Source organism: Meles meles, chromosome 12, assembly GCF_922984935.1.
Source record: "Meles meles chromosome 12, mMelMel3.1 paternal haplotype, whole genome shotgun sequence".
Classification (NCBI taxonomy): Eukaryota; Metazoa; Chordata; class Mammalia; order Carnivora; family Mustelidae; genus Meles; species Meles meles.
In genome coordinates this window covers 43,350,913-43,374,947 of record NC_060077.1, presented here as the reverse complement: position 1 = coordinate 43,374,947, position 24,035 = coordinate 43,350,913, and the positions used below count along the sequence as shown (strand labels likewise).

Here is a 24,035-nt window from a genome sequence, read left to right as displayed (position 1 = left end):
ATAAGTAGACTTCCTTTTGAGAGCTGATAAATTTTTGGAAATTACAAATTAAGTTTCAGTGGGTGCTCTTCCCCCATTGCATTCTTTCACTCAAAGTCTTCAGTTTTTTAGATGGGTAACAACAGTGAGAAAATGAAATGGAGGAAGCAGTATGAAAATAAATTGTCTAGACTCTGCAAATTCATTTATTTAATCAAATACTGGGTACCTCCTAAATGCCAAGCACTGTTCTGAGTCCTGAGGGGACTGCTTTCATGGAGCTTACAATGAAAGTAAATAAATAAATATGTCAGGTATTAGTAAGTGCTCTGAATAAAAATAAAGAGGATTGAGAAAAACAAAGCAAAAGCCTTTCTGATGATGTAATTTGAACAGAGCCCTGAAGGAAGGGAAGGAGACCAGGAAATACGGAATTGTTATTAAAATATTTTTGTTAAAATGACATTTGTGACTTCTATGATTGCATTTCACTTATTTTGAAGAAATGAAATGTTTTATTTTGTACATTGATGATACCAAGGTTTGTTTGGTTTCATAATTTCTCTGACAATTTAAAAAGTAAATTTTAATTAATACCTAAATATGGATTCTCATTCCAAGCTATCCAGTAAGTGAAAGAAGAGTAGTATATTGCTTACTAATTAATTATAATTTTTAAATTATCTTTCAGATTTAGTGAATAAAGTCTTTCATTCTTTGTATTTTAAAACTGCCACCCTTACTACTAAAATAAACCAAATTACTAAACTACAAAAAATACTGTAATTTTTATGTATAATTGCAGAAATGCCAATTGAAAACCATAGGGAAAGGGGCTGTTTGGTTTACTTTAATGTTTCTTTTTGTGTTCTCTTCTTACAGATTGAAACACAATTATCAGAGTATCACAAGTTGGCCAGAAAATTAAAACTTATCCCTAAGGGTGCTGAAAATTCCAAAGGTTATGACTTTGAAATTAAGTTTAATCCTGAAGCTGGTGCCAACTGCCTTGTCAAATACAGAGCTCAAGTTTATGTAAGTAATATGAGTAGTTCAAAAGATTTTTAAATGATATGACTAATGTCTTATTCATGTACTTATAAGTAAGAGTTTAAACTTCAGCATGTTCATAAATGAGAACTGACACAGAAATAAAACACTGAAACTTTTAATCCTCCTTTGTTTTGGTATTTAAAAGTCTTTATTGTACCATTCTCTTTGAATTATAAAGCCTTTTCTTCCTTTCTACCTACTTTATTTACTCACCTAGCCAATAGAAACTTTGATTATATTTAATATAGACACCAAGATTATAAAGAGAAAAATTACCTGACCCTTGCTGTTAAGTAAATAAATCATTGCTATACATGTGCTTTATTAGAAATGTTCACAAGTTATGTTATTGAGATCAATTCTTGCCAGAACTGGGGGTAAGAAAAGTGTCCCTAGAGATGGTGAACCTGGAATGAAATCTTGAAAGATAAGGTATATATTGGGATGGTCTGTGGGAAAGAGCTTCAGGCACAAGGACACTCATGAAGTCATGTGTGAAGGCATAAAATATAATAGGGGATTAAGTAACACCAGCAGTCAATAATGAAAAATCTGCACATAATTTTTAAATATGGCCAAGGATATAATTTATAGAAGAAAATTTTTAAATCATAATATTGCATCTTCTCAATTATTCACAGATTTTAGTATTTTAGTGGCCCCCTCAAAAATGACACTTTTCGAAATATTTAGTTTTTTAATAAAGAATGTCAGGGTCTAAAGCTATGCATTTTTCCCTTGAGAATCATTCATGCATTCAATAAATTATTGATTAAATACATACTATGCTCCCCACCAGCTAGGTGTTGGAGATGAAATACCCAGAAAGATACAATTCCTGCCTTTCCAGAGAGCACAGTTTATTGGTGAACAGACTTAGATTAAATAAAGCTAGACTCATTTTCAATAGAAAAAATCCATCCAGTAAACATACAGTCTTTTACTGAATTGTTTCTCAAGCAATAGCTAGGTAGACAGGTAGACAGGCTGGCAGCCAGATAGTTTATGCACCACTATTTTGAGTAATTTGACACTGATGTAAGAAAATAATTACCTGCTTCAAATCAGTGTAGAAAGGATTACCCAGTATAAAAAGAATTCATATTCTAAGAAAAGAGGAAAGGTTTTACTATGATCTCTGGAAATAGTTTTACATAATAATAGAACAATAAAAATAGAAATAGCATCCAGAAGGTGCAACCCCAACTGTTACAAGTAGTATTTGGAGAAGAGTTCTTAAAGAGGCATTGCATCGGGGCACCTGGGTAGCTCAGTAGGTTAAGGCCTCTGCCTTCAGCTCAGGGTCCTGGGATCAAGCCCCACATCAGGCTCTCTGCTCCACAGGGAGCCTGCTTCCCACCCTCCCCCCTTCTCTCTGCCTGCCTCTCTGCCTACTTGTGATCTCTGTCTGTCAAATAAATAAATAAAATCTTAAAAAAAAAAAAAAGGCATTGCATCTTGCAAAAAAGAGCACCAAAATTAAAAACAGTAACTTCAGAAGACCTACTAAAAAACGTAGTAACACAGGGTTTCCTTTTGGTGATGATGATTTGGAATGAGAGGTGGTGTTTATACAACACTGAATGTATTAAATGTCACTTATCTGTATGCTTTAAAAGAGGTAGTTTTATATTAAATTCATTTTAAATTATTTCAATTCAATCATTTTAAAGAGTGAGTTTGATGTCAATAAAAAATAATAATAATAGGAAACAATGAGGTACTGTGTCAAAAGAAAATTAGTAGAATAGAGGATAAGCATAAGAAATACAAGCAATAAGAGCTTCAAGGTTGGTGAACACATGGAAGTGCAGGGCACACCCAGAGGGTATGGAAGCTTTGCCCCCCTTCCCAAGTACCTTGCCTTATGCATCTTTTCCTTCTGGCTGTTTCTGACTTTCATCATTCTTAAATAAACTGGTAAGAATTTGCCTATGCTGGATACCCATCTTGCTTTATTCACAGAAAAACCCACCCTGGCGATCTTTCTGCAGTAGTATGTCGAGGAGTTTGTGGTTCTTTTTGCAGTCTCTGAGTCTTCATTGTGTAGCTTATTCAACCAGTCAGTCGCTGCTGGTGGACATACGCTATGTTCCAAGTCTTGCTATTCTAGCAGAATTCCAATGAATAGCAGAAAGAAGAAATACAAGCAGATAATTTTAAGATTAAACAGTTGAAAAGGATTAAGAGAAAAATATAAATTGTTTTCAGAAAAGACACTCATTAAAATAAGTGTATTTATAAAATATTTGAATAATAGCGGTGAATCCCCAGAATCCATAAGCAAATCTAAAATTTTGCAAGTATTCAAAACCAAAAGCAAGTTGCATTCTATAGTTGCAGAAATTACATTGAAAATTAGTTTTATTTTCACTCCTGGGTGACTCACTAGGTTGAGCATCATCTTGGTTTCTATTTAGGTCATAATCTCAGAGTAGAAAGATCAAGCCTGGAGTTAGACTTCTTACTCAGTAGGGAGTCTACTTGAGATTCTCTCCCTCTTCCTTTGCCCCACCCCTGCATGCTGCTGTCTCTCTCTCTCTCATAAATAAATCTTTAAAGAAAAAAGTTACTTTTATTGTCTTATTTATGGTGTATTAATTTAGTGTGAAAACTAAATGGCTTCACTTTTTTCCCCTCCAAAAGTGGCTCCTTCTATCACAATACGTAGATGCTTCATGAGAGCTTTTGTACTTACATATATCATATGTAACCCATATTCCTATGTATTTTATAGGTACCACTCAAGGAACTCTTGAACCAAACTGAAGAAGAAATTAATAAAGCTCTAAATAAAAAAATGGGGTTAGAGGATACTTTAGAACAGGTAAGGTGACAAAATAGAGTTTTTAAAAGCAAAAATAAGATTTTTAACTCTTAAAGATGGTTTGTGGTTTCTAAGGAAGAATTTGTAGCTTTTAAGTAATGAATTTTTAAGATATTATGTAAAAGGAGAATTGTGTATACCCTTGACTTAGAAACATTTGAAGTAACTTTTAAAATAAACATCCTAGGCTTCACGTGTCGTTGATGATGAAATAATAAAATACTGAGTAAATTATCCTTGATTTTAAATGAAGAATTGCCTGGGCGCCTAGGTGGTTCAGTCATTAAGTGTCTGCCTTCAGGTCAGGTCATGATCCGGGTGTCCTGGGATGGAGCCCAACATTGGGCTCCCTGCTCAGCAGGAAGTCTGCTTTTCCCTCTCCTGCTCCCCCTGCTTGTGTTCCCTCTCTTGCTGTGTCTGTTTCTGCCAAATAAGTAAATACAATCTTTAATAAAAATAAAAATAAATGGAAAATTATCTCCTTCAGCTTCAGATAATTTAATATCCCTTTTTCTTTTTAAGTTTTATATTTATTTAAGTAAATCTCTACACCCAAAATGGGGCTCAAACTTACAACCCTGATATCAAGATTTGCATGTTCTTTGGACTGAACCAGCCAGGTGCCCCTTAATATCTCTTTATACTGAGGAATTTGAGATGGCTACCTTAAAAGTAGATATGTATCACTTGGGGCTTGAGGCAAAGTAGCTATGATAAATTAAGAGATTTTTATTAACCACATTTTTCATCCTGCACTATGAAATTCAGGGGAACTCAAATGCCAATAGAAGTCTATTTCCAAAAATAGGTTTCAGAAAGTTCCTTCTAAGATACTTGAAATTTAATATAACCAATATCCCTGAAAGATAACATTACTATTGATTCAGTAACCTTTAAGTATTGTTAAAGTTGATTAAGAAGCTACTTCTCAACTGCACACAAAAGGTATTGTTTCTATGACACCAAACAACTGAAGGAAACCCTAGTTAATTCAGCTCTTCAACTAGTACTGTGGCATCTCAAGGTACAAAATCCTGTCTTTACTCAGAATAGAAATTTGTTTTTCTCATCTGGAAATAAAACCTATGCATTTCACAAATTATGCAAGTTAACCCATATTTTTTTCAAGTTAACAAATTCTATCAAAACTTACTTTGTATTAGAAAGAATTCCCACTCCTCAAAAAAATATAGCAAACTTTTTAACATTAGATAAGTGGGCCTTTTCATGATACTATTGTTATTATAATTTGGGGTTTCTATAACATCACACAATGGAAAGAAGATAAGGAAATAGGACTACTTTAACAGGTACTCTGCAGATGTGTGGGTTATTTAAGATGACGTCTTCACTTAAGTTCCTTCAGTTTGATTTCTCTCTTTCGTTGGAATGGGCACTAAACCTGCAGACTTTCAAACTGACTTGAAACTTTTTAAAAGCCGTAGGCAGGAAAACTTGGAAGGGACACCCCAGGGAGTTATAAAATGCCTACTATAGGTGGGGCACCTGGGTGGCTCAGTTGGTTAATCCTTGACTCTTGATTTCAGCTCAGGTCATGATCTCAGGGTCCTTGGGTCAGGACTCCACCATGCCCAGTGGGGAGTCTGCTTGAGATTCTCTCTCTGCCCACTGCCCTCCATGCTCACGCTCTCTCTCTATCTCTCTGGAATTAATAAAACTTTTTTTTTTTTAATGCCTACTATATAGTATAGGCTATACTATAGTATACTATACTATAGTATAGGCTGTAGATAAATATAACAAGTTTGAATGAAGTATAAACTCCCATTTGGAGGAAAAGGCTGACCTGCAGTTACACTAATCAGGTTCGCATTTTTCAAAACCCTTTTGGTCATAGAAAAAAGTGGCTTGTGGGGAAGCACCTGAAATTGTTAAGAAGTTAAACCAAAGTATTACAGTGGCAATAGAAGGAAGGGGACAGATTTAGGAAATGTTGAGGTGGACCTCAAGAAATTTTTGGCAGACTGTAAAAGCTGGGAGGGAAAGAAGTACCAACAGTAACTTCCATTTTTTCCAGTGTGGGCAGCCTTGGGGAGGAAAAATGAGTGCAACTAACCAGCCCAGTACTGGTGATATTGAGCTACAGAACACAGACATCCAAAAGGAAGCCAAAGTAATAGATTCAGAACATGGGGAGAGATTAGGTCTGAAAATACAGATTTCAGAGTCTTTACCATATAGGTGGTTCTTAAACCCAAATGTGGATGATATTTCTGAGACTATGTAGAGGAAAGTGGCAGAGGATCAAATCTTGAGAAACAACACTACTTAAGAGAGACAAAGGAAGGAGATTCTGGGAAAAACTCTTAGAAGAGGACAAGGGACACCTGGAGGATGGCTCAGTTGATTAAGTGACTGCCTTCAGCTCAGGTCATGATCCTGGACTCCCAGGATCTGGTCTCCCATCAGACTCCCTGCTCAGCAGGGAGTCTGCTTCTCCCTCTGACCCTACCCCTTCTCATGCTCTCTCTCTCAAATAAAAATCTTAAAAAAAGAAAAAAAAAGATGAAGAAGAAGTGGATAAAATAGAGAACAGTTACAGGAAGAAAAATGCTATAAAAGCCAAAGTAGGGAAGACTTTCAGGAAAGCTCTGCCTCTAACTAAATTAACTGGTAATTATTTCATATTATATACATATATTAAATCATTATTTTGTACACCTTAAAACTATTCAATGGTATATATTAGTTATATCTCAAAACTAGGGGAGAAAAAGGAAAGCTCAGTAATGTCATATACTTCAAAGACTAAAGACTAAAACAGGTTTTAAAATTTGATAGTTTAACCAAATTAAGATAGCATAAGGTAAAAGAGCTATTTGAGATAGTAATGGCTAGGGCCGCCTGGGTGGCTAAAGCCTTTGCCTTTGGCTCAGGCCATGATCCCAGGGTACTGGGATTGAGCCCCTCATTGGGCTCTCTGCTCAGTGGGCAGCCTGATTCCCCTTCTCTCTTCGCCTGCCTCTCTGCCTATTTGTGATCTCTGTTTGTCAAATAAATAAATAAAATCTTTTAAAAAAAATGAAATAGTAATGGTTAATCATAAATTAATGAATTAAAATAACTAAAACAATGTTAAACTTACTCCAAACAATGTTAAATTTACTCCAGCTGAGTAAAGTTAAAGATCTTATTGGCTTTATTCAGCAAGTCAGAAATTGGGCAGCATCCCATTTAGCAAGTAGACAAGAGCTCTAAAGGACTACAGAAAGGAAAACAATTTTTAAGGCAGGACAAGGAAGTCATAAACTAAAAAATAAAAAAAAAAATTATTTCAGGCCAGATTTCACCTCCCTTTGAAAGATAAAGGGTCTTATTAAGGGTGGATTACCTCACTCATGTTAACCAGGAAACTCCAGACTGGCCAGTCCTAGGGAGATCATTTGCTTGGTAGTTCAAGACTGCAAACATACATTTAAAGCTTTTGAGAGACTACAACACACTAGTAAATTTTTATGATTATAATAAATAAGGTAATTCCCAGTGTTTGTAGTGCCTTTACAACCATGATCCCCAGGACCGACACTAAGTCACCTTTTTAAAAGTGGCTTCCTCAGTGATCTTACATAACTGATTTTCAGCATCCCCAGAATTGCTAGTCCAGGTGCAGCAGGTAATGTTGACCTCAACACAAGTACCTCCCTCCTTGGCTAAAAGATAATCAAGGGCTATCCTATTACCAAGAACAACTTTGGCCAGAGTCAAAGTAAGCTAATTTTGAGTCATGAATGCCTTTGAGTCATGTAAATCCCTTCTGCCTTGACAATTTAAATTTAGGGTGGTGACCAGTGAGGTATCTCAGTTTGTGGATAGTTAGAGGCACAATTAAATAACCTAAGAAGCATTGCTCAATTATATATTAGCCATTCAGGCATTCATAGGCCCAGCCAGAATAATAACCACCACAGACAAAGAAAAACCCTGTTTGGGCCCAAATCATTCCTGTAAGGCTGTCCCATTAATGGATTAAATCACAGGGATTGCTGCATTCACCCGTACAAACCAGGGGTCAGCTAGGTTTTCTCCTTGCCTGAAATTAAAAGTTGTTCCAAATACCAGAGAAAACCTCCCTTAGCAGTGGCCTAGGAAATACAGATGATGGCTTTATCTTTCCAAGCCAATGCCAAAGTAAAGAAAGAAAAGGATAGAGGGTGTCATGTTTAGATAAGGTATGAAGTCCTGATCCAGCATCTTGGGAGGAAACAGTCTATCTTACTGTCAACTACTTCTCTTCTTAGTTAATCTTAATTTGCTTTGGAGGTCTCCATCTTTTGCACAGGACCAAATGTCAGGCAGAACCTTCTTCAGCTGTGAGACGCTATGTCTAGGGTTCAGGTCCCTGAAGTTTTGCTGCCATCAGAGTGGTAAGGAAGTAGTAATAGTCTCTTTCAAGGAGATTCAAGGCAGTCTTTGTTCTTAGTAATTCCAAATCAGAAGTCAGAGGAGAAAATTGGAAACATTAATTTGGAAAGTCATAGTCAGATGTGTGAGGAAATTAGAATAATCTAAGACCTAGTCTGATTTATAGGTATATAACAAAACCTCAAATATAACAGGATTATAATTTAATATCTACAAAGGTTCAAACCTAATTTTTCTCTCTGCAATTATACCCATATTTACTGAAGATAAACACGGTAAAAGTAATTTATTTGCATTAAACTTGGTCTCATTATTTACATAAGAATAGCAAGAAAAGCGATTGACCGTAAAATCTCTTTTTAAAATTGCTTTACTGGAGACTTGTAAGCATGGTGTACAAATCAAGCCTCATATGGGGCTGCCTGCTCAACAGGGAGTTGTCTTCTCCCTCTCCCTCTGCCCCTTCCCCGCCCCCACACACACGTGCACTTGTGCTCTCTCTCCTCTATCAAACAAATAAGTAAAATCTTAAAAAAAGAAAAAGACCAAAAAAAAAACCCTCTTTTTCTTAATTAAATTCATTCCAATCTTACAACCTTGACCACACGTAGAATGTCCTTCTCTTATTATTTCTACCATTTTAATTATACATATTAAAATTTCTGCCATTAGAAACTTTTAATTTCTAGTGAAATCTAAGAAGTAAGAAATTATAAACCATCTTTTACATTACCATTCTGTAGATTAGCAGACTAATAAATATTTCTTTATGATTTCTAGAAACGTGTTTTCTCACAGAAAATTTGTCAGGGACATGACACGTGTTTATTAGTAAATCCACATATCTTTAGTTCCTGTGTAAAAGGAATTAAAAAGTAGATAAACCAATATTCAGTAACTACTGTGCTAGTATTTTATCTTATTTGGAAATGATCTGAATAGTGAATGAATTTAACTTAACTAATCATTTAACTTAACCTAGCAAAACTTTAAGTTTCCAGGTTACCAAAAAGATTTGGGGAAACTTTAAAAGTTCACCTAAAAACTTTTTATCTTTTTATATCCCTTTAATTTGCTTGTTCTTTACTGTGTTTAGATTACCAACCAAAATTTCATTAGACATTAGACAAAGTCAGTCATCATCCCAAGATAATTTTTCTTGCTGACAAATTTTGTAAAGAGATAACATAAACTGATTTGATCAATAAACCCAGGTGGAATAAGACTTGTATGTATGCATTTTATTCAATGTTTATAACTTGAAAGAAAAGTTTATTTTAGTTAAATCAAACAAACTTAACCTTAATAATGAATATTTTCTTAGGTGATGTGAATTCAGAAAGCATTTAGGTTAGTTTCCATTGTATTTTTTTTTTTTTTTTTACTTTTTATGAAAACTGAATTTATTTAAGCACTTAGTTTAGGTCAATTAAATAGAGCTTTTTTACAAACTAATTTTAGAGGTAGAAAAATACCACACACCTTTAACGCACTTACAATAGACACACATAAACATATAGATATAAACAGAGACCTTCTGGCCTCTGTTTTACTAGTTAAAAAGAATTTGTATATAAGTTGTTTATCTGGTAGATAGAGTAATTTAAGACTACTTGATTGGATGGCTTAAACTAAGTTTTAAATGATGTTTTCTTTTTTCATTTTTTTCCTGATATGAATTATCCCTGAAGTTGTACTTTAACATTTATATCTCAAAGACATGGGGAAAGAATACAAGTTACAAGACTTTTAAAATAAATAGGAAAGGTTTGGGGACTGGTAAAAAGAAACAGATAAGCTTTGAAATGCTTCTAGAGTCGCATTTTCTAGTTTTGTAAAGAAGCGAATAAATCTGAAGATCTAATTGACTTTGTTCAACAATTCATGAGTCAGGCAGCATCCCATTTAGCAAATAGAAAAGAGCTCCAAATGACTGCAGAAGGGGAAAGAGACAATTAGAAGCCTAATAGTATCCTGAATGATAAATAGTAAAAAACTTAAACCAAAGCTATTGCAGTAAGGATGTAAAAGAGATATTTAAAGATTGAAACAATGTAATTCAGTGGTCCTTTTGGATGTGAGCCTGGCAGGGCTCAATCCCACAATCTGAGATCATGACCTGAGCCAAAATCAAAAGTCAGACGCTTAACTGACTGAGCCACCCAGGCACCCCTGAAGATTTTTAAGTCAGGGCATAACACCCTTGTATTACAGTAAGCCCCATAATGTATGAAGGCTAGTTTAGAAGTACATGAAACTAGAGGCATACATTTCAGAGACCTAACAGTATCCCAAGTGATAAATGGTAAAGACTCAATCCAAGGCTATTTCAGTGAGGGTAGAAAAAAGAGATTTAAAGATGGAAACAATGCAATTTACTGGTCCATTTGGATGTGAAGGTTACAGAAGAGAGGAATTAAGAATGTTCAGATGTCTAGCTTTGGTATATGATGTTAAAGAAAAAATTGTTTATGACACTTGTTAAAGGAAGTAAGGTGGACTTCATTTAAGGGGGACCATTACAAAGAGGTTTTATAGTAGGTGAGAGAGATCGGGCTCAACTCCAAATACAACAACAACAAAAAGGGGATTGTAACCAAGGAGAGTAGAGTGCAGATCAGTGGTTAAAGAATTACTGAGAAGAAGAAGAATAAATGAAACAAGATGGGATTGGGAGGGAGACAAACTATAAGTGACTCTTAATCTCACAAAACAAACAGAGGGTTGCTGGGGGGAGAGGGGGTTGAAAGAGGGGGAGTGGGGTTATGGACATTGGGGAGGGTACGTGCTATGGTGAGTGCTGTGAAGTGTGTAAACCTGGCAATTCACAGACCTGTACCCCTGGGGATAAAAATACATTATATGTTTATAAAAAAAAAATAAATAAATAAAAATTTTAAAAAAAAAAAGAATTACTGAGAAGAAACTCTAGGGGTAAGGGACAATAGTATCTAAACCAGCCTAATAGGGGTAAGGGACGATACTATCTAAACCAGCCTAATAGTGTTCTTGCTGAAAGTAGGCCAAGGTGATCAAACACCAGCTGGAGGATACTGAAGGGACTTGATTAGATATTGAGGTTAGGGATTCTAATTAAACTGTCTTAAGCATGATACTTGCTAAAACTGGACAATCAAAGACAAACACAGAAGCCAAAGAGAAACTCTATTTGAGAAGAGAGTTCAGAAGAGCTGAGTAGTTTGGTCAAGGAGAGAATCTTTTGGTGGTGATATTCTAGACCCTTGATAAAGAATACAAGAGAAGGTTGTAGAATAAAGAATTTCAGTCTGGGATATACTGAGTTTCAGATCTCTAGAACATCAGAGTGGAGACTGTCCTGTAGGCGGTTGGACTGTGTACATAGATATAATATGTATTACTTAGCATGCATTTAATTAAAGCCAAGAAATTTCCCAGGTGTATAAATGAAAGAGCAAGCTCTCCCAAATGAGCAGATGAGAATACAGCCAAGATCAGAATCCTGGGAGAACATTCACATCCAAAGTACAAACAGAGAAAGAGAAATCTATAAGGAAGAGTTAGAAGGACTTCCCAAGACTTAAAGAGAAAACCAGGAGCTTCCATGGTCGTAGAAACCAAGAAAGGGAATTTCAGAAGGAAGTGATCAACTAAAAATGTTACTCAGTTATAAATCATAAAAGGTGTTCTTTGACTTTAGCAAACAATTTGTTAATGGTGATCTTTGCAAAGGCAATTTCATGAAGCAGAGGAGCCAGAAAGCGTATTGCTGTGGATTGAAATTTGAGTGGTAGTAGCAGAAGATACTATAGTATTAATAGTCTACTTTCTATGGAATGCTACAATTAGATAATCACAAAATTTGAGTCTAAGGAAACAAGATGGAACAGTAGTTAGAAAGTAGTGTATGGGAAAGAGTTTCATTTTGCAGGGGGGAGGGAGGGGTTGTTTGAGTTTAAAGGGGAAAGAATGAGTTCAAGGAAAAGAGGGTAAAGTTTAAAAAATTAGGAGTGAAAGGTATTGATGGATTTGAATGTAGTTCATGAAGAAATACCAAGGCTTGGGGTCTAGAGAAGAAGTAAAGGGGTTCTCTTCATGAGGAAATGGGTATCATGCATCCTGAAACTGACGGAAGGAAGAAGGGTCTTGTAAGAAATATTTTGGTTGTTAGGAGACAGGAAGTGATGGAAATCCAATCTAGTGGCTTCTAGTCTTCTCAGTGACAGAAGAAAAAAATTTTCTAACTAAAGTAACTAATGATATCTTCTCTGCTTATAAGCTGTTGGACAGTTGTTTACTGAATGAATGAACGAAATACTGGAGGAAGTATACCAAATAATAACAGTTCTTTGGGATTATAGAATTATTAGTAATTTTTATTTTCCTTAATTTTTCCGTTATTTACTACAGTGGAAATGTATATTTCTGTAATAGGGTTGGGAGAGAGTTGGAAATGTTTAATTGTTGAAATTTTAGCAAAGCTCACATGAAAGTTAGAAGCTGCTCAGAGATTAAGTAAACATGATTTTGACAAACATGACTTCCTGGTGGAAGTTCTGATTATTTGGCTATGCAATGGTCTTACCGCAGATAAATTTAATGAAACAACTTGTTTAATTCAGCACTTTCTTCAGAAGTAACATATCTTTAAACGGAAAGTTTATAGTGTAGGTGTCAAGGGCGAATCACCCCAAGATGTGCCACTGTGGCGTGCAGCTTATTCAGAACTGAAAGTATTCAATACCCAAAAGACTCTGGAAGAAACTTTGATCTCCACCTACCCCCTAACTGCCTAAAGGAATTAAAGGCCCTCCTCCCAGAAGGGAGCTATCACCATAGATAACTAGGGATGGTAGACAGTGAGGAACTTAGCAAAGTCTCTTTCTTAAAATTCCTCTCTATGTCTCATTTGTGTCTGTGTGGCCTAGAAAACATTTGTTTACCAAACATTAACTCTTCCATCTTCCTATGAATTGCTTTCCTTTTCTTGAAATCCCAGACCCCTACCCCCTTATCTTTAGCTCACGATGACAAATATACTTCCTTTTGTTTGTCTTTAGAATCTCATGTCTTTGTGCATTCCCCATACATACAAAATTAAATTTGGTTTTCTCCTGTTAATCAGTCTTATGTCAGTTAAATTCTTAAACCAGCCAAAAGAACCCTAAGGGTAGAGAAAAATTTTCTGCTCGAATAGTTTCAGTAACTTTAGTCTTGGGGAGGCAGGGAGAAGGCAGAGGGAGAGGAGAGAGAGAGAATCTTAAGCAGGCTCCATGCCCAGCATAGAGCCCAACACAGGCTTGATCCCATGACCCTGAGATCATGACCTGAGCCAAGATCAAGAGTCAGACGCTTAAGCAGCTGAGCCACCCAGGCTCCCCTCTAGTCTTTAAATAACTTGAAAAGTCAGGAAAAGTAGGGGGAAAAAAGAAAAAAATGTAGAAAAAGTCCTTGGAGTTAGAATGTCTAGGTTGGAGTTCTGGTCATATGCTCTCTGTATGATCCTATGTGAATAGTATTCACACTGGCCAACTCTTCTCATTTGTAAAATAGAAAAAGAATATTCTTTATAAAGAGACTTTTGATAGATAATTGAATGAGAAGTATATGCAAGTTTCTCTAATAAACATATAGTCACTTTACTGTCCTATCATATGCCAAACAACAATTGCTTCACTAAATTTCTCCTCAAAATATGTATACGTAATTTTTTTGTGACTTCATGTATGTGTTGATCATCCTTTTAAAGAAAGATCAAGTTTATAGATACATTTTTCTTTTTTTTTATTTCCTACAGCAAATATTTTCTTAAGCTGGAAAACATTCTATATTAATTTCTGGTAACTTTGGAAACACTTTTTTTCTTTAATTTTGGTTTCAACAGATCTTAAAGCTCAAACTTTAATAAGATTAAATGTGTTAAATTTATTACTCTTTGGGAGAATCCATTGATTAATAACCAGTTAGAAAACATCCAATAAAATCAATATGAAAACTTCTCTTTAACATCCTAGAAAGTAAACACACAAATGGAAAGCTAGATAACTAATAAAAGAGAGGAAATCTAAGTAAATCTAGACTTCAAAACTAGAAGGCAAAAACAACTTATATGTATTAACAAGTTAATATAAAAATGTCAGAGTGCATATAATACATGTAATATTTATAATACTATATAAGATTGCTTACAAACACACCCACAGCAACTAGTAGAAAAGTACCTGGTATCCTTCTTTTACTGGGAATTAAGCCAGACTTTTTATTCGTAACTAACTCTGTATTTTAATATTGTACATTAAAAAAAAAAAATGTCTTTTTGTGTGTTTGTTTTTATTTAACTCCTCTTTGGAGAATAATAAATTCTAGAAACAAATGATAGGTGAGAATCCAAAAGGACTAGAAATAACATGGTTCAATCAGTAATATGAAAGTTTTATAACTTACTAAAATGTTTTTGGTGTATGGTTATGATTGCTCAACCCAAATTTTATTCTCCAAGTTAAATACAATGATAACAGAAAGCAGGAGAAGTGTAAGAACTCTGAAAGAAGAAGTTCAGAAGCTGGACGATCTTTACCAACAAAAGGTTAAGGTAAGAACTTTGCCACAGTTTGTGTAGGTAAGCTTTGACCTATTCTTACATCTAAGTAAACATTTAAGCTATATCCTATAGCTTGTGTTTAAGTTTAGTCTAATCTTCTAAAGCTTATTATAAAGAGTTATTTTGTCCTTTTAAAGGATTTTTTTCCTGGAATTGGGCTGTTTCACACGAGAACACGTGTACTGTTTCGTTAATATTTTAGAATTGAATATGAGATTCTGTATCCTTGTAAGACCAAAACATGTTTTAAATGTAATCTCTTCTACCTTTTTTAGAAATTTAGTGTTAAGTACTCCTAAAGCATAAACCTCCAATAAGGCTTTGTGTATGTGACTGCCTGTAAAGAGAGCAAACTGACTAACTTGGCCAAATCACAAAGATATTTTATATGAAATTTAGAATGTGGGTAAAATAACAGGATTCTTTTCCCACCACCTCTAATCCATCCACCTTCTCACCAGTGTTTTACTTAGGGAAGCACTCATGTGACTATTCATTACCATTTATATAACTTACAAGAGAATTTTAGTCATACTAATATCTTTTACTTAGTTACACCAACAAAATATTAGGAATTAGAAATTTTCTCTTGGCCTTGTATTGCATTTAGGGCCTATACATTTTGTTAAGCAGTGAAAAATTTTTAGAAAATACACCACAGTAATATGATCTACACGTGAAATATGAGCCAGTTGGTAATCATTGTTGTTTTCATATGTTCTCCATGACAGTACTTGCATTTGTCCCCTTAAAGCACCTCAGTGAAAGGCTTTCATATTTCATCTTAAAAAACCTAAGAGTTGATGACTTTGGGCTCCTTTTCCTGTGCATATTTCATATATGTGAAATAAAGGTAGTGTGAAAGTTACCCACATTTTTGCATGTATAAAAGACCTCTTGATGATCATAGGAAATATTTAAATCACTATCTTAAGGTTTCCTATAGTACCTACCTGAAAATACCGCTGAATGAATTCCATATAAGACCTGTTGAGAAGCTCATATTTAGGTTTACAGTATAAAATTTCCAAAGAAGCTTTTTAAAGTCTTGTACATGTAAAACAGTACACATTCTGAGAGTATAAATAATGGTGCAACCTGATTTTTTTAATGTGTCACATATATATGGTATGTGGATTATAGTATATAGAGTATATAGAACACAAACATTAAAAATGATAACCATGCGCTTATCTTGATAGGAAGCTGAAGAAGAGGACAAAAAATGTGCCATTGAGCTGGAGTCCTTGGAGAAACACAAGCATCTGCTAGAGAGCGCTGTTAATGAGGGCCTCAGTGAAGCTATGAATGAATTAGATGCTATTCAGCGAGAGTAAGTTCATGTAACCAAGATTTATAATGTTATTTCAGATTAATTATTTAACATTTCTGTAAAACCAGATCTATGTTTATTAGCTTTAATTTATATTATAGAGCTACTTGGGAAAGAGGAAGTAGTGAACACAGAAAGAGCCTGTAACTTGAAATACTTTCCCAAAATGTATTCTACTATTATAGCTATTGCTCCCTAAGAAAGCATTTATTTTTACATCTAATTAATAGCTTTTAAACACTGAAAACAGCATAAAATTTTCAATCAGTTGAAATACTTTGGTTATTTGTTACTATTTTTAAGATATTTATACTTTCTAGAAATTATATATACAACAAATTGTATACTATAAATTATATAATCATTGCGCTGTGTAACACATTATGTGCCCTCATAATAATCACCACACTGCAAAATCATGCAATAAAAAATCAGGACTTAAAGTAAAATTGGGATTGGGCACAACACTTCAAAATCAGTCAGTGACACACATAAACAAAAGATGGGAACCTAACTTAAATGTTAGCACAATTGTACACATGTTAAATGTTTAAGAAGTACATAAATGCTATGATAAATATGACACTTTATCTTAAAAAGTCCTGAAGTTTGCCTGGGAAAGGGGCATTCAAAGGGTTGCAGCTTTTAAATTATTGAAATGAGGTGGAAGGAAAATTATCCAAAAATCAGATGGGAAGTTTTAACACGAGATGTGGATGCATGTGACTCATCACATAATGTAATGAACTGAGGGAGCTTGTACACATTTGAGGTGTGTGTTTATATGTTTTTATATTCCTTTGCATCTGGATTCAGCTGAGGGCAGTTTTCTGCATTCATTTAGTGTTTCTCAAGAAGGAAATGGCGTATGGACAGTTGTATGACTCAGCTGAAGAATATGCAACTTTTTTTTTTAAAGTATGCAACTCTTGATCACAGGATTGTGAGTTTGAGCCCCAAATTGAGTGTAGAGATACTAAAAATAAATAAATAGATAAAATAGATTTATTATTAAATAAATAAATAAATAGATAAACAGACTTTAAAAAAGGAAAGAAATGTCATAAGCAAATACAATTTGCATTATGGTCAAATTGCTATGTAATACTTCAATCCAAATGGAACAAATATGTGTTTCCAAACAAGCAGCAGAACTAACTCTATATGTTACATTTCTTAGTTCTTCATTATCAAATTACACATTGTCAAGTTTTCCCTCTTGGTTTCCATATTATTTTAAAACTTACATAGATAAGGCGCCTGGGTGGCTCAGTGGGCTAAAACCTTTGCCTTCAGCTCAGGTCATGATCCCAGGGTGCTGGGATCAAGCCCCCCATCGGGATCTCTGCTCGGTGGGGAGCCTGCTTCCCTTCCTCTCTCTGCCTGACTCTCTGCCTACTTGTGATCTCTATCAAATAAATAAATAAAATCTAAAAAAAAAAAAAAAAACTTACATAGAAAGAGTTTTAGCCACATTGTGTATTAACAGTAACTAAAATGGTGACATCCTTTTTTAAAGAGTATTCTGTCTTTGTGTATATAATTTTCTTATGCAACCTGTAGAAAGTCAATATAATGAATCGATAGGCTCTTTTTTTAAAGTCTTAATTAAGTGACCCTCAACTAAAAAATTCTGACTTTTAGATTAGAAGTGCAACTCTTAAGAAAATCACACCTCTTCATTTGCTTATTTGTAGTTTAGGGATAAAAAACTCAGCTGAAGCATTTTTTTTGGCTTGCAGTCTTTGTTTTTAATTTGAATTTGCATACATAAAAAAAAAAAAACGAGACTCCCACTCCCCATTCAAATGTATTGAATGCCTTCTCTCTGAAAGCATTTAAGTTTACAACTCTTTTGGAGATTCAATGAAGACCATTTGGTCCCAAGTTTTGTATGTTAAGGCACAAGGTTTTGGTGCTGGTTTGTTTTGTTGCTTGCAAAAGATCTTTGAAAATGTTTTTCCATCTTAATGGCTGAGAAGCAAACAGTGTATATACCAAACACAGTCTGAGTTTATTGAATATGAAAAGAAGAAGTGAGCTATCTAGAACTGATGGACTTTTTTCCTAAACAACTTAAGCAAGAGTTTTTAATTCTACAGATACCAACTAGTTGTGCAAACCACAACTGAAGAACGACGAAAAGTGGGAAATAACTTGCAGCGTCTTTTAGAGATGGTTGCTACACATGTAGGGTCTGTGGAGGTAAGTGTATGAAGGTCTTTCCTACATTCTAATGAAGCTTTTTAAAACTGTATTTCTATTTTGTTTCTATAGAAATTAAATGATAAATTTTATTTCTATGGAAAATATGTTCTAGTAAAAAGTTATCAAAAAAGTCCTGTTTAGTGGTGTGTAAGGAGCATCTGCATTTCATAAAACAATCTGTTTTGTTCACATAACAACAACATAAACATACATATAATGTTACATATATGAACATATAATGTTCATATAACAACAACATAAACAACATATAATGGTATTTATTACATCAATAGTATATAATCATGCGCCAGGCCACATTCTACATACTGAAAACATATCAATACGTTTAAGATTTCAGTAAGATTAAGATGAAAGAGCATGTGTTATGACAAATATTTTTCCTTTCCATTAATTTCGTGTAAAGTACTTATAAAATATAGAATAAAGTACTTATGAAACGTGAAGCATAGCTTAAAAGTTCAACAATAATACCATTCCTCCAACCTAATAATGTACAGAGCCCAGAAGCCAAGCTAAACTGCTAACCTTTAAAATTCCTGGGTACTCTATTGTGATAATATATTTCCAATTGTGAATAGTTTAAGAGAAAAGGACCTCATTATATCACATTGTTAGTCTTCCATTTATTGAAAATAGCATACGACATGCTATTTCTCCTCCTCTCTCCTAAAAGACATTGAACTGCATTTTCTTGTTTGCTAGTGTTCTTCAGTGCTTGGTGAAAAGAACTAAGAAAAATGGGCTGGATCCTACATCAGAAAACCTGGCTTCTCCCCACTTAGTGGCTCTATAATCTTTCATAGGTTCTTTTTCAACAAGTATTATTAATTTGAACTACAGACCAGATAATTATATGAGTAATTACTTCCTTGTTCTCTCAAGGATGATGTATAATAAATGCATAAGAGGAAAATTCATTCACAACCTGTGATGGTTGGCTCAGATTGAGAAGTCTACTTATATGTATCATTTTGCTGCTTTTGGTCTTCACTTTCTCCATCTGTGTAATGAGAGGGTTGTACTAAATCATTGCCAACATCTTTGCATCTCTATTATCTATAACAATTAATTTGACTTCAGTGTTAATCCGATAGTGATTTATCACAAGGGATTTATGTGAAAGGAAACCACAACTGTTAAAGTTTTACTCAGTTAACATGAAGTTAGATTTGAAACCCTAATGATTATTACGTTTTAGTTTCTATTTAGTTCATTGTTGTTCAAGATCAGACAGCATTTTCAGAGCACTTACTTTGCTCTATGTAAAAATTACAAATAGCCAGTAAACTATGGAAGGAGTTCCTAAAGTCAACCAATCATCTTTAAAACCTAATGTGAGGAAATTTTACAAGTGATAAAATTAGACTGTAGAAAACAGAGGACTGTGGATCTAATGGTATCTTTAAATGGGATATTTTTCCTCTGAGGTAAAACGTTTCCTTGAGCAGTTCCTGGTTGTAGCCCCATGCAGGTCCTGTATGTGTCTTGATATTCTAGACTAGGAGAGTGCAAGGTACAGCCCACAGGCCAAATTGTGCCCACAGGCTGCTTTTGTAAATAAGTTTTACTGGAACACAGACACTTCATTCACTTCCATATTCTTTATGGCTGCATTCCCACTACAGTGGCGGGGTTGAGCAGTTGCAACAAAGGCCATTTGGTTCACAAAGCCTAAAGTATTTGTTATTTGGACCTTTACAGGAAAAAGTTGCTGACTCCTGTTCCAGACTACTCCCTTCCTGAAGGGCACAAAATCTTTTTGTCTGTTAAGATGTTCTGAAATTATTATAAAGCCGTTATAACGAACCAATTGTAGTACTGATGCATATAAACCAAGCTCTGACAGAGTCTGGAAAAAGATGGATGAGCATAGACAGAAGTTATATTTTTAAGAGAGGTTGTATTGCAGACTAGTGGGGTAAAATGAATTGTTCAATTAATGGATTTGGGATTCCTACCTTAAACCGTAAACAAAAATCACTTCAAGATGGATTAAGACATTAATGTAAGGTTAAATTTATTTTTTTTGGAGAGAGAATGAGGGCTGGGGAGAGGGGCAGGGGAACAGGGAGAGAGAACCTTAAGCAGGCTCTGCTCCCAGTACAGAGTCCAAAATGGGGCTCGATCCCACAACCCTGAGGTCATGACCTGAGCTGAAATCAAGAGTCAGACACTTAACCTACTGAGCCACCCAGGCAGCCCAATGTGAGGCTAAATTTTTAACTTTCAGAAAAATTATAGACACTATTTTTACACCTCAGGAGTTGTAAAGGAGTTCTTAAATTAGACACAAAGAGTAAAAAACTGGAGGGACATCTGGGTGGCTCAGTTGGTCAAGCTTTTGCCTTCAGCTCAGATTATGATCCCAGGGTCCTGGGATCAGCTCCTCATCCAGCTCCCTGTTCACTGAGTAGTCGCTTTTCCCTCTCCCTCTGCCCCTCCCCCCCATTGTTTACTCTCTCTAAATAAATAAATATATGTGTGTGTGTGTGTATTTTTTTTTACAAGTGGAAAGGCAAGCCACAAAGCAATAATTTTTTAAGACAACTAATAGTATCCAGATACATAATGACCTCTGAAAAATAAGTACAGAAGGTGGGCAAAAGACTTGAATGGGAATTTCACAGAAAGCTAAGTTGGCCAATAAACAGGAAAAGATCTACCACTTCCCACCCTCAAGAAATTGGCAAAAAAATTAAAGTTTGGGAATACTAAATGCCAGCAAGAACATAGAGAAGTGCAAGTTTTCATTTATACTACAGGGGTTGCAAACCGATGTTAACAATTTTAGAAAACAAATTTGCAATCCCTAATAAAATGGTGCAGTTCCGTTCTAGGTATTAAGTTGAATTTTTATACTGTGTGCTAGAGGACTAGCACCGTTAGTACTAGTACTATACTAGTTGAATAGTATCCTCTCAAAATTCATGTGTATCCAGAATCTCATCATGTGACCTTATTTGAAAATAAAGTCTTTGTGGATGTCATTAGCTAAGATGAGGTCATAATAGATTAGGATAAGTCCTCAACCTAGGGACCAGAATCCTTATAAGAGTCCGTGTGAAGATGGAGGCAGAAATTAGAGTGACACAGCTATAAACTAGGGATTGCCCAGAACTGCTAGAAGCTGGTAAGAGCTAAGGAAGAATTCTTCCCTAGAACCTTCAGAGAAAGTGCCCCTGTCAGTATCTTGATTTTGGACTTCAAGCCTCCAAAACTGTGAGAAAATAAATTTCTTAAGCCATATAGTATGTTGATATTTGTTATAGTATAATTGAAATAGTAAAAAACATAACCCAGCATATTAGTTTCCTGTTAGTGCTATAACAAATTACCATCAACTTAATGGCTTAAAGCAACACACATTTATTTCCCTATATATCTGGAGGTCAGGAGTGTAAAATGGGCCTTCCAGACTACAATCTTTCTAGAGACTCTAAGATGGAAATTCTTTGCCTTTTCCCTTTTCTAGAACCACCCACACCCCTTGGTTTGCTGCCTTTTCATCTTCAAAGCCAGCAGCACATCTTCTATCCTCTCTAATTGCTTTTACATTTTTCTCTTTCTGACTCTCACATTGCTGATTCCTTCTTAAAGACCCTTATGATTACATTGGGCCCACCAGGATAATGTAGAATGATCCCCTTTTCTCAAACTCCTTAACTTAATCACATCTGTAAAGTTCCTTTGCCCTGTAAGATGATGTGTTCATAGGTTCTGGGGATTAGGCCATGGACATCTTTGAGGAGGCTGCTATTCAGCCTACCATACCTGGAAATAAACTAAAATTCATTAATAGTAAAATGGATAATAAATATTCATATGTTCATGGAATAGAAAACTATCTGGCAGCACATGAATAAACAAGCTATCTGTATTAACATCAATGAATCAAAATACTGGGTGGAAAAAAGTCATAGAATATTGTATTTAATATCATTCAGTAAATATAAATGTTAAAACCCAGTACCACTAAACTAGTATATTGTTCAGCTATACATACATATCTGTGTGGGGTGGGGGATAAAAGTATAAAGAAAAACAAAACATTGTTGAGAAGAGTGGTTGGCTCTGGGAAGAAAAATGGAGATATGATTAAGAAAGGGCACAAAAGAGTATCCCTTACATTCCCTGTTCTTACAAATGTTACAACTTGTTTATATATTTCACAATTAAACTCTTTAAAATAAATTAATGTTTCTTCGCTAATAATTGCTCATTGTTTTTACTAGAAACATCTTGAGGAACAGATTGCTAAAGTTGACAGAGAGTATGAAGAATACATGTCTGAAGATCTCTTGGAAAATATTAGAGAGATTGGAGACAAGTATAAGAAGAAAGCTGCTCTAATTAAGCCTTCTGATGAATGAAGATAAAATATTGATTATCTAAACAAGAACTTTATTTAAACAGTGTAAATTTTTAAATGTCCTTTGTAGGTTCGAAAAATCTCTAACATATCTTATACCCCTTACAATGAAGTCTTATGACCATATCTTCGCAAGCCTGTGAAATATTTTTATATTTTTTATAAACCTAGTTCATTAAAGTATGTATAACCCGAAATTATGGTAACTTGTTAGATTGTTATCTTTAGAAGTGAAAGACTAGTTATATTATGTATCCAAAGTTAATAAAATTATATCAACAAAGTGTTTTCCCCTTATTTCTCAATCTAACTTCAGATGGTTAGAAGACAGTTATTTTGATCTAAACCAGGAATCAGCAAACTGTGGGCCAAATGCAGTCACATCCATTGACTGATACATCATCTGTGACTACTTTCATGTACAGTGGCAATGTTTATTACATTTGTTAGACAGCAGGGCCAAAAATTAATTATCTGGCCCTTTACATAAACTTCGCCAGTCCCTGGTATACACTCTACAAAGGCTGGGGCTCTTTAAAAAAAAACATATTCCAACTCATTCCTTGTTCAGAGCCAGGAAGCTAAATTTCTTTCTGACTTCGTGCCACCATTACTCTGAAATGAGCAGAAAAATATGGAATGTGATAATCAGAAGAAATAAATAGTTCAATCCCCTCATTTTAGAGATAAGAATTCTTTTCTAGAAATGTTCTGATTTACTTCTGGTCACACCTATTTGTAGGGATAGAAGTCACAGAGGAACTTATTTGTAACGTACACAATCCTCACTCTGCACAGCCAGCCACAGGAGCTATGAGATATCAGTGTTCTGGATGGTGAAGAAGTCATGTAGGAACATAATATTATTTACTTTAAATTGTTAGGAAGCTCTTCACATTCAACTGGTAACTGCCTATAGTTGAACTTTTTACTCAAACTTTATTACAATTCATGCAAAATGAACATGATAAAATGAAATGTAAGCAATACAAGAACTGAAAATGGAATTCCACCAAAGCTTTATGAAAGGATGGCATGCAGCCTGGGAGGGCGGGATGAACAAAAACAGGTTATAGTTAGATAATAGGACAAGATTAATAGTTACCAATGTATTTGAGAGTCTTGGCCATTAACATCCAACAGAACTTTCTCCAGTGATGGAAATATTTTATCTGCACTATTCAGTATTGCACCAGCTATATGTATCTATTGTGCACCCAAATGACACATCTATTTATGACAAAAACAACTGTGCCCCTCAAAATGTTGTATGGAAACAGCA

At 34.8% G+C, this 24,035-nt stretch overlaps 1 protein-coding gene across 1 annotated transcript in view; it reads left to right on the top strand.

The window, feature by feature from the left end:
* Positions 1–23,013, top strand: part of NDC80 (NDC80 kinetochore complex component) — a 50,932-nt gene extending 27,919 nt beyond the window's left edge. Inside the window, exons 12-17 of the mRNA XM_046025283.1 lie at positions 862–1,014; positions 3,770–3,859; positions 14,721–14,813; positions 16,025–16,155; positions 18,258–18,360; positions 22,617–23,013. Coding sequence (XP_045881239.1) covers positions 862–1,014; positions 3,770–3,859; positions 14,721–14,813; positions 16,025–16,155; positions 18,258–18,360; positions 22,617–22,754 — 708 coding nt within the window. The 3' untranslated portion in view covers positions 22,755–23,013. The remainder of the gene's footprint in view (positions 1–861; positions 1,015–3,769; positions 3,860–14,720; positions 14,814–16,024; positions 16,156–18,257; positions 18,361–22,616) is intronic.
* The last annotated feature ends 1,022 nt before the right edge of the window (positions 23,014–24,035 follow it).